The sequence below is a fragment of the Epargyreus clarus genome, unplaced genomic scaffold, assembly GCF_041222505.1.
Source record: "Epargyreus clarus isolate Ecla_fem2 unplaced genomic scaffold, WU_Ecla_fem_2.2 ptg000004l, whole genome shotgun sequence".
Taxonomy (NCBI): domain Eukaryota; kingdom Metazoa; phylum Arthropoda; class Insecta; order Lepidoptera; family Hesperiidae; genus Epargyreus; species Epargyreus clarus.
Genome location: NW_027332212.1, coordinates 7645728 through 7660680, shown reverse-complemented (window position 1 = coordinate 7660680; position 14953 = coordinate 7645728). Strand labels below are relative to the sequence as shown.

General features: G+C 34.9%; 2 protein-coding genes across 2 annotated transcripts; one reads left to right on the top strand and one right to left on the bottom strand.

Annotated features, from left to right (window-relative positions):
• Nucleotides 1-119: 119 nt before the first annotated feature.
• LOC140757414 (uncharacterized) lies at nt 120-14474 on the bottom strand. The gene is made up of 17 exons (XM_073093104.1): nt 14294-14474; nt 13437-13643; nt 11694-11859; nt 11059-11210; nt 10037-10175; nt 9702-9782; nt 9081-9333; nt 8348-8543; nt 7023-7129; nt 6066-6282; nt 4908-5102; nt 3827-3980; nt 3003-3133; nt 2229-2402; nt 1520-1640; nt 534-732; nt 120-352 (listed from the first exon to the last, which is right to left on the bottom strand). The coding sequence occupies exons 1-17, from the start codon at nt 14431-14433 to the stop codon at nt 162-164; spliced, it is 2823 nt and encodes a 940-aa protein (XP_072949205.1). The 5' UTR covers nt 14434-14474; the 3' UTR covers nt 120-161.
• LOC140757413 (acylphosphatase-1) lies at nt 7588-8224 on the top strand. The gene has a single exon (XM_073093103.1). The coding sequence runs from the start codon at nt 7679-7681 to the stop codon at nt 7985-7987; it is 309 nt and encodes a 102-aa protein (XP_072949204.1). The 5' UTR covers nt 7588-7678; the 3' UTR covers nt 7988-8224.
• Nucleotides 14475-14953: the final 479 nt, after the last annotated feature.

The window sequence follows — 14953 nt, the reverse complement described above, 5'->3', positions numbered from 1 at the left end:
TGCAAGCTATGTTTATTTTTGCCTTCATAAAAATCCTGCTAAAATTCGTGACGAATGACGAATGACGAACGTGACGTGGTTTATCATTTAATCCGTGGGAACTACGCCACAATGTGGTTTATCATTTAATCCGTGGGAACTACGCCACGATGTGCAATTAATTATTTGTTTAAATGTTTGCGAACAAACTTATTGTCTTCTAATCGACGTGTGCCATACTTCCGATGCCAGGGGTCATCGCCTCGTTGGCTGTAGATGTCACAGAACGGGCGGATCAGGAGTATGTACAGCAATTCCACAAAGCTAAGTATACTCGCGCCCAGAAACAGCCCCCCTGTACCTCCTGTTGACACTGTTGAAAAAATCCAGTTAACGATCAAACGTTTAAAAAGTGTTGATATGTTTTTAAAGTAAAAAATAATTTCTAGTAGTCTTGTAGTTACACCCACACTTCCAGTGTAGTTAGTAGAACAAAACAAGTAGAAGAAAACATGAAGACAATTATACTCTCAAGTAAGATTCAGATAACTCACCAACTAAGTCAAGAATACCGCGCACAACATTTCTTCTATATCTCTCATTGGGTAACACAGCCAATCCTATTTGAACCACGCCATATTCCATACTACTCAAGTCTTGAAAGTCTTTTACATTGGATAACTCTGCTTCGGTACAAGAAGGTAGACAATCGCAATATATACCTCGACGTGGGGACCATCGAGCTTTTAAAATCTAAAAAAATTAGAATTTTAATAAACATTTACATTAACAAGTTAAAAATAACTAGGTACTAGGTGACTTTTTTGGAAAACATCTTTACATTCTAAATAGGAAACATCTTTACATTCTTACATTCTAAATCCTAGGAACAAGTTAATGCCAAAAATGAAGGAAACTTGGATATCTGGCATATAGTACATCAGGTACTATATCCACTACATCTAAGGCTTTAGGCCTAAAAGTATTATGTGGTCTTTGCAAAGGCAAATAAGTATAATAAGCCTTTCTTGGTCAGTAGGATATGATGACGTAGTATAGTCTACTAGTTTTTGCCCGCGGCTTCGCCCGCGTTTAAAAGAAAATAATATAACATACTAACATACATAAAACTGAAAATTCGTAACTTCAACTTTGCTAAAGATCATCACTTGATCAAATGCATAGTTTACGATTCAATCCTTACTAATAATAAAATAAACGATGTTTTGGGTCCCAAAGATCGATTCTCCGATTAATCGATCTTAGATCGCCATCCCTAGTTCCCGTGGGATTTCCGGGATAAAAACTATCCTATGTCCTTTCTCGGGTCTCAGACTATCTTTGTACAAAATTTCATTAAAATCGGTTCAGTGGTTTGGGCGTGAAGAAGAGACAACCAGACAGACAGACAGAGTTACTTTCGGATTTATATTATTAGTAAGGAAGTAAGGATAAAGATTATTCTGAGAGAACTTACGTACTACTTTCGAAATTTCTTAGTACCTACTTGATTTATTTTATTAACTATCATGTTACTTACAGACCAATTGTCGACGTGTTCGTTAAGACATATTATCCCGCTTATGTTGCACTTGATGTGCTCGGGAACATTGGGCATGAAGAAATTGGTGCAATTACACAGTCGCATCTGAGCGTCTTTTCTGCACTGCACAGTACAAGCCGTGTAGGAATAGTAGGGATAGACATCTAAGAAGTTCTCGTCAGTATAGCGACACTTGCGTTTTGATGGGCTGATTAGACGGGCCCCGACGTCATTCTCGATGTTTCTTATTGAGATGTAACGCCTAGAAATCAGGTTTCGTTTAGACCATTTCACCAGTATGCCCTCTTGAACCTTCAAGTATACCTATACTAAGCAGTATTTATGTAATAGTCTTTCTCACCACACCTATCAAACCAGACCGCTCCAATGTGATCTATTCATCAAGCAGAAACTAGTGTGATAAGTGGGGTGAAGGAGGCTTACACTTGAACTATGTAAAGTTCTACTCACTGGTCTAATGGTAGGTAACCTTATCATTAATATGAAACCATAACCCTTCCTATCTTATTCTGTTTTATTTAGTTATACTATATGTGCATTACTTATAACTAACATAACATGACTTCATGAAAAACGTAGATTAATCAAAAAATCTGGTACAAATGTATGTGATAAACAATGAACAGTTTTTTTACTAAGATTAACTTTCTATGTTAGGTACACGTAGTGTTTTCAATTATCTAACCTGAAACTGACTTGTGGCTCTATAGTTATAACATCTGAACCCAGAGTAGTCAAGGACGGTACGTCTTCTTCATTCAGAACGTAAACTTTTGATGGCACCAATACACTGAATTTAATCATCCCGGGTCCCAAGGTCCTGTTGCTAACCATTTGGATTCTCGGAGGATTGCGTTCTCTAGGAAATATTAAAAAAAACACTACATGAGTTAATGACACCTGCATAATATATAATTTCGGAAGTATACAGGGTGAATTTGTCTAATAGGCCAAAAAAACTAAAACTGCATTATTAGTTTTTTAAAATATCTTTAGTGTCTATCTTAAATATCTATCTTAAATATCCTATAGTGTTGCTTATAAGGATCAAATTTTGGGAAGTAATTTTATGTGACAAATTGAAGGAAAAGGATTTTTTAAAAGAAAATTCATTTTTTTTCCTTCATTAAAAAAAGCCTGTATATGAATAACTTGAGACAGTTCTTAATTTTCGGTGGAAGAGTGTGGATGTTGGCTGATTTACACGACTAGCAAGACATCCGTGGTCTGGTTCAGGTAGAACCTGGTCTATATACCTACCTACATAGTAGTTGGATCAGACGGATTGTGTATCTGAATCCGACAAAACGCTGTTTGCTAACAAATAAAATCAAATAAGGTATTCGAGTAGGTAAAAATTTAATGTGGCTTTTTGACTAATCGACTATTAAATGCACATAGTATTCACATGCACATTCGAGTACATAGATAATAAATTAGAGATAGTAGAGATTATTACCTTCCTTGGATAGAATTCACTACATAGCATGAACCCAGTTCTGTGTCCATGGGTCTGAAATATTTGCAGCAGTCGAAAATTTTATCATTCCAAGAACAGTTCTGAAGAATTTCATGGCAACTACTTCTGATCTAGAATTGTTTTACTAATTATTTCCTTTTGTTTACCTACTGAGTTGGGTAACAACATACTGAGTAATAATATACACAGTAATCATTGTATAATAAGACTTTGGCTCGACTTGGCGGAGGCACTGCCGTGCCTCCTGATATTAGCGAATGCATGCTTATGTAATAATATATTTTTATGACATTGAAGTTGTAAGCGACTTTCGAGCAGTTCATCCGATGGTAAGTTGTCACTAGCATCCATGGGTGGACACCTGTCCACACCATAATACAGTTTCTAAGTTACTAGTTTTTGCCCGCGGCTTCGCTCGCGTTTAAAAGAAAATAACATACTAACATACATAAAACTGAAAATTCGTAGCTTCAACTTTGCTAAAGATCATCACTTGATCAAATGCATAGTTTACGATACAATCCTTACTAATATCGATTAAAATAATCGATGTTTCGGGTCCAAAAGATCGCTTCTCCGATTAATCGATCTTAGATTGTCATCCCTAGTTCCCGTGGGATTTCCGAGATAAAAACTATCCTATGTTCTTTCTCGGGTCTCAGACTATCTTTGTACAAAATTTCATTAAAATCGATTCAGTGGTTTGGGCGTGAAGAAGAGGAAACCAGACAGACAGAGTTACTTTCGGATTTATAATATTAGTAAGAAGTAAGGACTAGTAAGGATAAAAAGCTATCAATTACCAAATTCGCATAAAAAGTGAGGTTGGACTGAAAACATTCACTCATAGGATTTTCTCCTCCACAAAATAGTGAACTGTAATACGTGACACCTTTATAATACGTTAACTCTTTCAGTACCTCATCCATGCTTAAGTCATGACCAGGTCCCCAAAGTCTGAAATCAAATATAAAGTCGTACAATATCTACTGGCAAAGAAGTATAGTAAGTGTTCTGGCGTACCAAATGAGACTTGGTAGACATTAGACTCAAAAATTCGTAAAAACCGATATAACACCGATTATATCTATTAAATTCGATTATATATTCAAACATTATTTTTATAGATTAGTTTTATGTTAATTATGTAACAAATAAATAAATCCCTTCTGTTCTTATATGTAGGTATGTGTTTTTATTGATTCGTAAAAACTCATATTCTACTTCAATTGAATAAAAAAGTGTGTATCTTTATATATATATATATATTACTTATGTGCGTGTGTATGTTACTGAACTCCTCCTAAAGGTCTGGACTGATTTTGATGAAATTTGTTCATCGTTGTGTTGTTGTGTGTGTTCAAGGGGACTTGAGAATGGTTTAGATTCACAATTTAGTCCGTGGGAAAAGGTTCCTATATATAAAATTCTCGTGCTAAATGTTAGTTACTGTACTCTTCCGAAACGGCCTTACCGATTTTCAGCAAATTTTATATGTATATACAGTAGGTTTGAGAATTGGCTACTATTCATTTTTCTTACACCTAAGTGATAAGGGTTGTTCACCCTTAACATTTTTTTATTTATATGGCAACACAACGTTTGCCGGGTCAACTAGTAGTTATATAAGTAATAACTGTGTGTAGATATGTATCTACAAACAGTTACTATTCTCGAAGTGTAACTATTATGATAAGTCAGATCGTACTCGTATCGGATCATATCTATAAATCAATAATAATAATATAATAATTATATATTATTATCGTAACGAGTAGCCGTTTTCGATTCACCTCTCGTAGTGCGCCTAAGAGAAGAAATAAGTAAAACAATTAAACATGCAAATATTGGATTCAATGAATACTTATCATCAACAACAGTTACCCATCAGCAACTTCTTCAACACTGGCCATGTTATCATGTTCGCATACAGCCACCGCCGGAAAATTTGTGTTCCAGTCCTTATAAGTAGTTTCCACCACGAACGATATTGGGTTGTTAAGGAATGCGTCGTACTGGGCGGCTATCAACAACGATGATCCGTACCAAGACAGCACTACTAATATTAGCCAAAAAAACCTAAAATGTAGTTTAATACGTATAAGTAAGTACTTTTTGGAAATATCAAGTAACTAACATAAAGCTTCTTATTAGTGATCGAAGCATAAAGGAAACAAAAAATTACAGAATAAAGAGTAAAATATGTTTTTCTTAATAGCAATTTTTGCAGAGAGTCAACTTTTGTAACGCAAAAATTTTAATCAGTTACCGTTCAATCCAGTGCCTTTTAGTATCGGTAATGAATCTAAATCCATGTATAGATGTTGTGTCCGGTATACTTTTTATTCCTTTCCACCATATTTCAAAGTAATGTTTGTTTAGACCCAGTACCATAGTTTGATTTTTACGTCAGCTACTTTGAAATGTTGGGAGTGAATGAAAACAAATGGTCATTGGTAAATTATATTTATTGTTACACAAATCCAAAATATTTCGAAAACTACGCATACACTATAAATAAATAATGAAATCAGTATGAGGTACGATCTGATAGAGACAATATTCTATACTAATCGAGATCCTTATCTGGATTTATTGTGAGAGCGGCGCAGGTGTTTTGATTCGTTAGATCATTAAGCCTTTCAATCATATATGTACGACTACAATACTGCAATTACAAGCTATTATAGTCTAATATAATAATTTCAAATGACTATAATCTACTCTTATGATCTAAAACATATACAATCCACATATGTATATGATAAAAATTGCAGTGTCTGTCGGTAATTTCAAATAAAGTGACACTTTCAAATACAGACGGTGCCATGTAAGAAAGTTAGTCATAAATATATATATTTTTAATATTGATGGGAATACATAAATGTAGTTTACATTTATGTATTCCCATCAATATATATTTTATTAAATAGATACCACCAGAAAATAATGCAACATAATTATATTGCTAAGTCACACAAAACGCGATCTCATCGCCTTATATTATTTTTTCTATGCACGTGTGTATTATTAAGTTAGTGCCTTGGTCCAGCCAACTCATTCCAATAAATAGATCGATATTTGCTCATAGGTTCAAAATGCAAGGGACTTGTAGACTCAAACGCGTTTCCTACAGGCGACTGTGCCCTTCTTCGAGTACTGATTTCTCGTACAAGCTTGACTGTGTAGAAATATATAAACTCGAGCACAGACACGAAACTGAAACCCGTAATAAACCCACAAGTGGAGCCAATGTTACCTGTTGAATGAAAAAAAATATTAAAGATTGTAACAGTACAAGCAGGAGCATAGATGATACATTCAATATAGGAAAAACAGGAGCGAACAGTTTGTTCTGAGAGGTTTATTCGTAAATACTTCATTAACTAAATCATCGCCGAGCGCGCTAAGTCCTCAGATGATCCAATCCAATATTTGATCCATAATTCATTGAAAGTCTAGTCTTCCTCCCCTTGAACGGGGCATTATGTCGTATCATTCTATTTTCAGAACTTACGTATACTACCTACGTAGTCTTTCGCAATCTGCATGAAAACAGATGGTTCCAAACTTATATATGAAGTTATAGAGGTTACTACACACTTGGTTCCAGATTTCCTTCAGTTTTTGGGAGAGACCTGGGCCCAGCCAGAATACATAAAAAGGTACAGTTACACGTAACTTAGTTATAGTACTCGTATACATATCGTAATACTAATAATAAAACTATTTTTACGATCACTTTACAACTTTTATTATTCCCGCGCAAAATACTGAAACGTCAAGAGCGTTCTTTTTCTTTTTATGCTAACTCTTACAATCATACCAGCCAGTTACTATATAAATAGACACTTATTATTATGAAAATAACTCATCATTAAAATAACACAAAATAATTAATTAAAATAATACTATAATTAAATAATTTGAATATATTTTCTTACACTAATGTGGATATCCACATTGAATAACCTAAATATCAATTGAAGCAAAACTTACTGATCAAATCAAACCACTTCATGATAACGTTCTGTCCGTAACGGTCGGCGACTTCCCTGGCGTACTTCACGTGGACAATGGAGGTTCCGGTGAAATTCGCGCCTTGCCTGAAACCGCCGCTGATATACCAACAAAGACAATAACTAACATCTAGTACAATACGTGTTCTAGATACGAACAAAGTTTCTATCGTCTCTACAACTCTATATTACTCCATAGAATTATTGAATTCGGTCTAGCTAGGTCAAGGCTGTATAAGTACATTTCTAAAACTATTTCAGTATCATTACCTGTGATCATTACCCTCTAAAGTATTTGTTAATGAAAAAAAAACATACGATAAACAATGGAAACTTGTACAATACCTACCGTGAAAAAAACGCAAGCGAAATATTATTCTTGTAGGTAATCATTGGTTGTAAAAAAAACGATTCCGATGTTATTATTTAGATATTACCTATTTATTATTTTGTTTATTAATAGACCACAGAGAATATACCTACCATAGTTTTACAAATCCTTTGTAACTGGGAACTTGGCAGATTGGAAACATTTACCATGACAACAAAATAAACAAAATATGTTGACACAACACAACATTTCCTATACAGCATTTGGCAAATTTCCTATTTATTAAGTTACTCGTAATTTTCATCATGGCGACTGCGATTAAAAAATCTAATCTTTTTACTGCGGATTTCGAAGTATTCGGTAAAGTTCAGGGTGTTTACTTCAGAAAACATACCCAAAGAAAAGCTACTGAGCTGGGGCTCAAAGGATGGGTGATGAATACGGCCCAAGGTACTGTCATAGGACAACTGCAAGGGACCCAAAATGCCATTGATGATATGAAGATTTGGCTCCAAAAAATCGGAAGTCCAAAGTCCAAGATTGAAAAGGCGTCTTTTAGAAATGAAGGTGTGATAAGCAGCTGCGCGTTTAGGACATTTGAGATTCGACGTTAATTTTAATTGATGTTTTGTACTTTTATACCGATTTTATACTTGTACACCTCATTGTGTTTAAACTTTTTTAAATTATTAATAATGGTGAAAACGTAATCCATAGTTTTAATAATTTCCCCTAAGCAAAAGATTAGTCAAGTGTGATGAACCACAATTGAATAGCATGAAAAGAAGAGAACTAATTTACTTATTTTCGTTTACATGATATACTCCGCCACCAGAAAAAGTAAATAAGGTATTGCATAAAAGGTAATCGTAAAATATCCTTAATTAAAGGGGCTATATTTCTTACAACTTACAACCAATAATCTCATACTTACAACCAGTCAATATCAATACTTACAACGTATCAATACTTACAACCAGTCGATCCTATCTTTATCTGAAATACTATTCAAATAATCTGAGTAAATATTGACATTGTTGAAGTCATAATTATATGCAGTCTTTGAGCAGCTGGGGTAGCACATCGGGCAACGAATGCCTCCTCCAGCTAAGTGCATTTCCAATTCTGGTGGTATTGGATCCACGGGGGGTCGCACTGTCATCGACTGAACTGTAAAATAAACAAAATATTATCAAAAACGAAGTTGCGAATACGCACTGCTTATAAAATTAAATAATATCTCTACCATATTTAAATAGGACCACCAAAGCTTTTTTATTATTCAGTTTTTTTAAGCGTGGTGTTTCTTAGACCGTGTTTCCAAAGGAAATCTCACTGTTCTTGATCCGGATCAGGGCAATAGGACAAAATTATTAAAATCGTAATCAGTTCTTGATAATTGTTCAAATTTTGAAATTAATCTAGTTCAAAGACTCCAGTTACATACCCAGATACATATATACAGGTCAAGCTAATAACATCGTGGTTAAAAATGTTCATAAATTTTTGAACGCTATTGAATGTTAATTAGTACATAGAAAGCGACATAGTATAGTCTGCATAAAACTGCTAGTCCGCTCTGAATATAGAAATGAATCGCGTCGCCATAGCAAAGTGTATGACTACACATGCTCGCAACAACTTCAGAGCAGACTAGCAGTTTGGCGTGGACTATACCTATGTAAAATTTAATAGTGGATTATTTACTGTTAAAAATCCTTAAGCAGGGCATGTCCCTCATATCACAAGTCCTCATATTAACCATTTTCGGCATATTGAAAGGCGTACAGTTACAGTTTTCAAAGAGAAACAGCATTCGACATTTCAGCAAGCAGTCGCTGTGTGTATAAAACGGTAGATACGGAGACTCGTCATAGAACAAACATTGTCGAAGTTTTACAGGAATATGTTGTATGTCCCTGGAAGCTTCTGTGAAACTTGCTGTCACCAAAACCGTCATCTGATAACAATTAATTTAATTTAATTATTCTCACCAACCCATTACTGTCTCATAGGTAAAACACATTTTATTCTTAGGATTTTATGTATTAATTTTGCCAAGTGCAAGGTGCAAATGGGCAAAGTCTACCATTTTGGAAGCACTCAAAGAATCGCGATTTACATAGGTCGTCATGCTTCGCATAGTTAGCGACGTCAATGTTGTATGGTATTTGCATAGATATATTATCCTAGTAGGTATAATATATCTATGAGTATTTGTATTAACGACCACTATAAAATCCTGATTGTTATTCAAACGATTGTTATACTAACACCAATATCAATGTTATTCGTAATACTTAAAAACCATATATGAATACACAATACCTGCACATTAGGACTAATGATTTGCATGGCGAAGCTTCCACTTGGAGCATCAGGGAAATCGTACGCATCAGAAAACTGTAACTAAAATATTTAAAAGTATTCAATTAGTCAGTGGAAAAACATATAACCTTCTTTTTTAGAACTCAGTTAAGATTAATGTGTTAGTCTATTGTTTTATAGAAATTTTAAATTATATCACATCAATATATTCTACTAGATCGTAAGTAAATTTCAACTATATATTAAATTTATGTTTATTTGAAAGTACTAGCTAGAAGAACTGTAGTTTTGTCTTGTACCAAAGTTTGAAAATATTTAAACTATCCATCAGTTACCTGAGCCCCCTGCAGAGGCATGTTATAATAGAAGTCGTCGGATTCGTTCAACCTCATTAAAACTTTCAGTCCTTGATCGAAGTCGAATGTTGACTTATTTCCGTACTTATACATGTCAGTACCTCGTGATCCGGCGTTGCTGTGGGATTTATTGTTTTTTTTTTTGTATCTAACGAAGCGGTAAACAGGTTCGATAGTAAGAATTTACTATCGTTGAAGTATGGATTTAGAAATTCCAATGCAACACTAAAGGAATCGCCAAGAAGGTAGAAAAATAATCGGAAATTATAGAAAAAAGTAAAATCCATGGTGAGGGTACATATATATGTTTAAGATTGTTAATTAATTAATGCTTACCTACCTTTTTTCTTTTTTTTACGAGGGGGAAACCTTCAAAAGGTACCCGACGTCATGGGAGTGACGCCGGGTTATGTGGGACTTTTACCGCACTAAAACCCCCCGGTGGCCGTCCTCGGCGCTGCGTAGAGGGCTCCGGGATCTCCAAAGGAACGCAATCGGAGTCCTCTTAGCGCCTTGCCCCGTCGGGCTCCGCCCAGGTGAGCGTGACGCTCGCCACACCGTCTGGTGTGCACAACGGTATGCGACCACACATACAGCCGTCCTTCCCGGGGTCGTTGATGGGCAGTTCAAGCTCCCACTCTCACCACCCGCAACCCCGGAAGCCCCCTTTTAGTCGCCTCTTACGACAGGCAGGGGATACCGTAGGCCTATTCTACTCCCGGAACTACAGGGAAAATGCTTACCTACCTACGTTTCGTAATCTCTCAGGTACACATTAGTATGTAATGTAAACTAGTCTATAAAATGCCTAATTCAAATTATTATTCCCTCAAGTATCTCAATCCACTTAGCGTAATTTTTTCCCGATTTTATTAATACATACCTATTATTAAAATTCATTACATCTAAGATTAAGAAACTACTTATGTAAACTTTACTTAGTATTTAGTTATTTCCGAAACAAAAGCAAATTTCCTAATACATATAAACAAGATACATACTCTTTGATGAAGGTTATATCCGACTCACGTAAGTAATTAAACGTGCAGCAATAACCGTTCATAGTGAGACGGAAATCAAATAGATCGGAACAATTCATCGGTTTCTCGTTCCACGAACATCTCAACAGCAAATCTTCACAGCTGGGTGTTAGCTAAAAAGAGATTTCGAATTTTCAAATACTTAAATATTAAAGTCGGATCGGATCGGAATCGGATTAATTATCCGATTTGGACTTCATTAACTCCATTATCCGATTTGGACACTGATTAATACATAACTAAAAGAAAATATTTTATACTTCATTCTGTACTGTATGTATTCGTACATGATTTGTACGATATAAAAAACAATTAACATCTGTGAGGTGTATATAATTTAATGATATAGGCTACTTTTAGCAATACCAAGACCTACTTATTACTAAGTTTACCACATCATAAACGTCACGTTTCCCGCCAGAATTCATTTGTTTTCTTTTTTGTCACGAAGACCATTTATTTGGTCATTTTTTCATTTTATTTTTATTCAGTTTAACATTTTTCTGTAATGTCGAAATAATGTAAAAAATAAACACTTGATATGATCAATAATATCACAACATTAAAATATTTTATTAGTATTAATGGTTACGTACACTGCGCATGAGTTCGTTGACATCGTAATCACCCAAAGCTCGGTGTAGTTGCATCGGTTGCACAGACTTGTCGTTGATTGGCTGAAAGTTGTACAGCATGCCCAAACCGAATAGAAGTGATAGCATCTCCTTTTCATTGTATTTGCTGTTACGTTCCTCTTTTAGTCTGTTTATATAAAAAGTAAAACAAATTTATTCCGACTTATCTGGCATGTGGCTGTTTTCGAAAATAGCTCACGGAACAGAAAAAAACTAGGCTATGCTCTACTTGTGTATGGTAATTTGTTGTCAACTATATTACCACAGTATAAGGATCTATAATTTGTACTGTGATATTACCCAATGAAAGAAAAAATAATTATATACCTACTTGCCTAAATAAAAGCATAATGATGAAAGTATATAAAGTGGCTGAAAGGCAAGAGGTCAAGGCCGTAAAATATTATATTTAAAAAAATTGTTAGCTACGGAGGGATGTTTTCAATTAGCTACGCAATAATAAAAATATTTTACAACCTTGGCAAATGCGCAAAGAAGTATTTGTTTAAGGTTTTTTTTATTTTATTAGCTTTATTATTAGTGAATTGAGCCGAAGTTAGTAATATGGTTTTGATGCAAACACTTCTCATTTTTCGCATATCAACTGATGGTCTTATCTTAAGGTACTTATTTTTGAACTATTTAATGTCTAGTGAAATGTCTGTAGGTATTGATAAATTACAATTAACGTATTTATTTTCGATTCCATATTTTTGTTGCATTAAATTCTGAGAGCTTATGTTATCGGTAGGTTTGAAGGTGGTAGAACCCTTTGTGGTTCGACTCCGGCGGCACCACCGCCACACCTATTTCTACCTAATAACAGCAATGTCTAGTGAAATGTCTGTAGGTATTGATAAATTACAATTAACGTATTTATTTTCGATTCCATATTTTTGTTGCATTAAATTCTGAGAGCTTATGTTATCGGTAGGTTTGAAGGTGGTAGAACCCTTTGTGGTTCGACTCCGGCGGCACCACCGCCACACCTATTTCTACCTAATAACAGCAGTGTTAGGCGCTGCTGTGTTCCGGTTTGAAGGGTGTGGTAAGGGAGACAGACTTTTCCGAGGCGTTCCAGCTTAGTCCTCAGGGGTAGCGGCGCATCTGTGGCCGACCTCAGGTAGGAATATCTAATCCTATCTGGGGTTGATTACAGATGTCCATGGGCGGCAGTAGCCACTTACCATCAGGTGGACTGCATGCTCGTCTGCTACCCTTATATTATAAAAAAAAAATAAAAATAAAATAAAATGTTTTTATTTGTCAAGAATTCAAAAAAATAACTTACTAATAAGCCGTTTGTGGCTTCATTCAATTTCAAGGCGGCGAAGTATCTTTACTTATCTATGTAAGTGACAAAACAATATAGCGTTTAAGACGTATGTTTATCTTTAACTTAACATTACTGACGACATATTTCTTGCAATAAACTAGTAGCGCAAAGCCTGGCTACTAACGATTAGCGTAGTATAACCTACAGTGTGATGGGCCCAGGTTCGAATCCAAGCTTACCGAAATATTATATGTTTATATTATATGTATGTGTGCTGTCGTCCAGATGTGGGAGTCATAGAGCAGTATGGATGAAATATTAATAATTTATTATATAGGCATATGAGTGTAAAAGCCAAGCTTTTCTAAAGTCAGCTCTACGTTGTAGAGTCGAGTAAATAAGTAAAAAAAAAACATTAAACCACTCACAATTTCCTCGCCAAGTTAGTGACAGCTTGTTTACTGATCCTATTGTTAGTGCAGATCCCGACTGCTGGGAAGATTATATTACTGACGAAGACTCCCTCGGGCATTTGAGTGGTCACAAGTGGAGCTCTGTAGTACTTCCTAAACGTTATCCATACCAGTGTCACGGAGAATATCAAGGCGCCTATCAGTGTTATAATCCAAATTACACTGTTGCGAAAAAGGAGACATATTATCTTAATTAATCATATATAATTAAGCATATACTAATTAATTGATAATTAATATGCAGTTAGATGTTGTAGATTATCTTTAAGTACTTTAATTATTTATCTTTTCTGTTATAAATAAAAGTTATACATGGAAAAATTAAAAAAAGGATGCAGGTACTTATAATGGTAAAAATATATATCAATGAATTATTTCTGCTCTACATAAAACACCTTTTGATATCAACACTACGCAATAATTTTGTTTAATTAACTAAGCAATAATAATACAACGCTCGCTATTAAGATATTATCATTAAATCTCCTTCAGAACCACTTCACCTTTAAAATTTACCACCTTGGTTTAAAGTATTCCAAGATTTATCAGTTTAATAACCGTATTTCCGTGTTATTTCTCATTTAGACGTAAAACAGTTCATCTAGCCGAAGCTAGCCATTAATCTTCGATAATTCGATAACCTCAAAGCCCAAAGTAGTATTAGTGACATAACACTTAGTAATTCCATGTGACGTAATTGTAAGCCTCCTCCGAAGGCAGTATGGCTCGTAATAACGAGACCAGCCGTCCACAACCTAAACAAGTTCACAAACAAGCAATCTTGTAAGTACTTTCACATTAGCGTCACGTACCGTTCTATGCATGGTGTGTTTTCATCGACAAGATGCTTAAGTCCACAAATTGAAGACTCTGCGCAATACTCTTTGCTCACAGTCTTCACGCTTTGTTTCAATGTCTCGATTTTGTTAGGTTTTACGACCTTCCTTTGCATACGTCTTCGGTAAGCCAACACATACGGAGAATGGTGTAAAGTAGAATCCATTGTCCGTCGTTAAGTTTATTAAAAGAACTCGACCGACCATAAGTCGTGAGTGATTCTAAATCGCTTTTTAAATCCAGCTTCGCTTCAAAACTCTGTATTTAAACGGCAGTTGTTAAATATTCTATTAAAGCGATAACATCAAACCTTCATGTCGGGTTAACTGGTATGATTGATCAGTTCGCAGTTATTGATTTAGGAATTAGCTTTCTAGGGTTTTCATTGTCACAAAATATAACATTTTCTAATTTAAAAACATACATAATATATGTAACGTCCAATTTTATTACGTAAATAATGTAAATATGCATGCGTGCAGCAATAAAATCTCAACGTCAGAGCACGTGATAGCTGCTTCCAACAAAACATGTTGCAAAACTTGTTGCTTCACTGTATGGCCGTTTTAGAACTTCCCACATTAATGTTTATACCTATTAAACGCTAAACTCAAATACAACTTCGGCTGAAGCAA

Bases quoted from the DNA above. Each gene is read 5' to 3' on its own strand.
- LOC140757413 (XM_073093103.1), top strand. From the start codon at position 7,679: ATGGCGACTGCGATTAAAAAATCTAATCTTTTTACTGCGGATTTCGAA.
- LOC140757414 (XM_073093104.1), bottom strand. From the start codon at position 14,433: ATGCAAAGGAAGGTCGTAAAACCTAACAAAATCGAGACATTGAAACAA. The intron at 11,211-11,693 runs GTACGTAACCAT...ATCTCTTTTTAG, and splicing joins TCAACGAACTCATGCGCAGT to CTAACACCCAGCTGTGAAGA. The intron at 3,981-4,907 runs GTAACTGTTGTT...ATTTGATTTCAG, and splicing joins GTTGAAGAAGTTGCTGATGG to ACTTTGGGGACCTGGTCATG.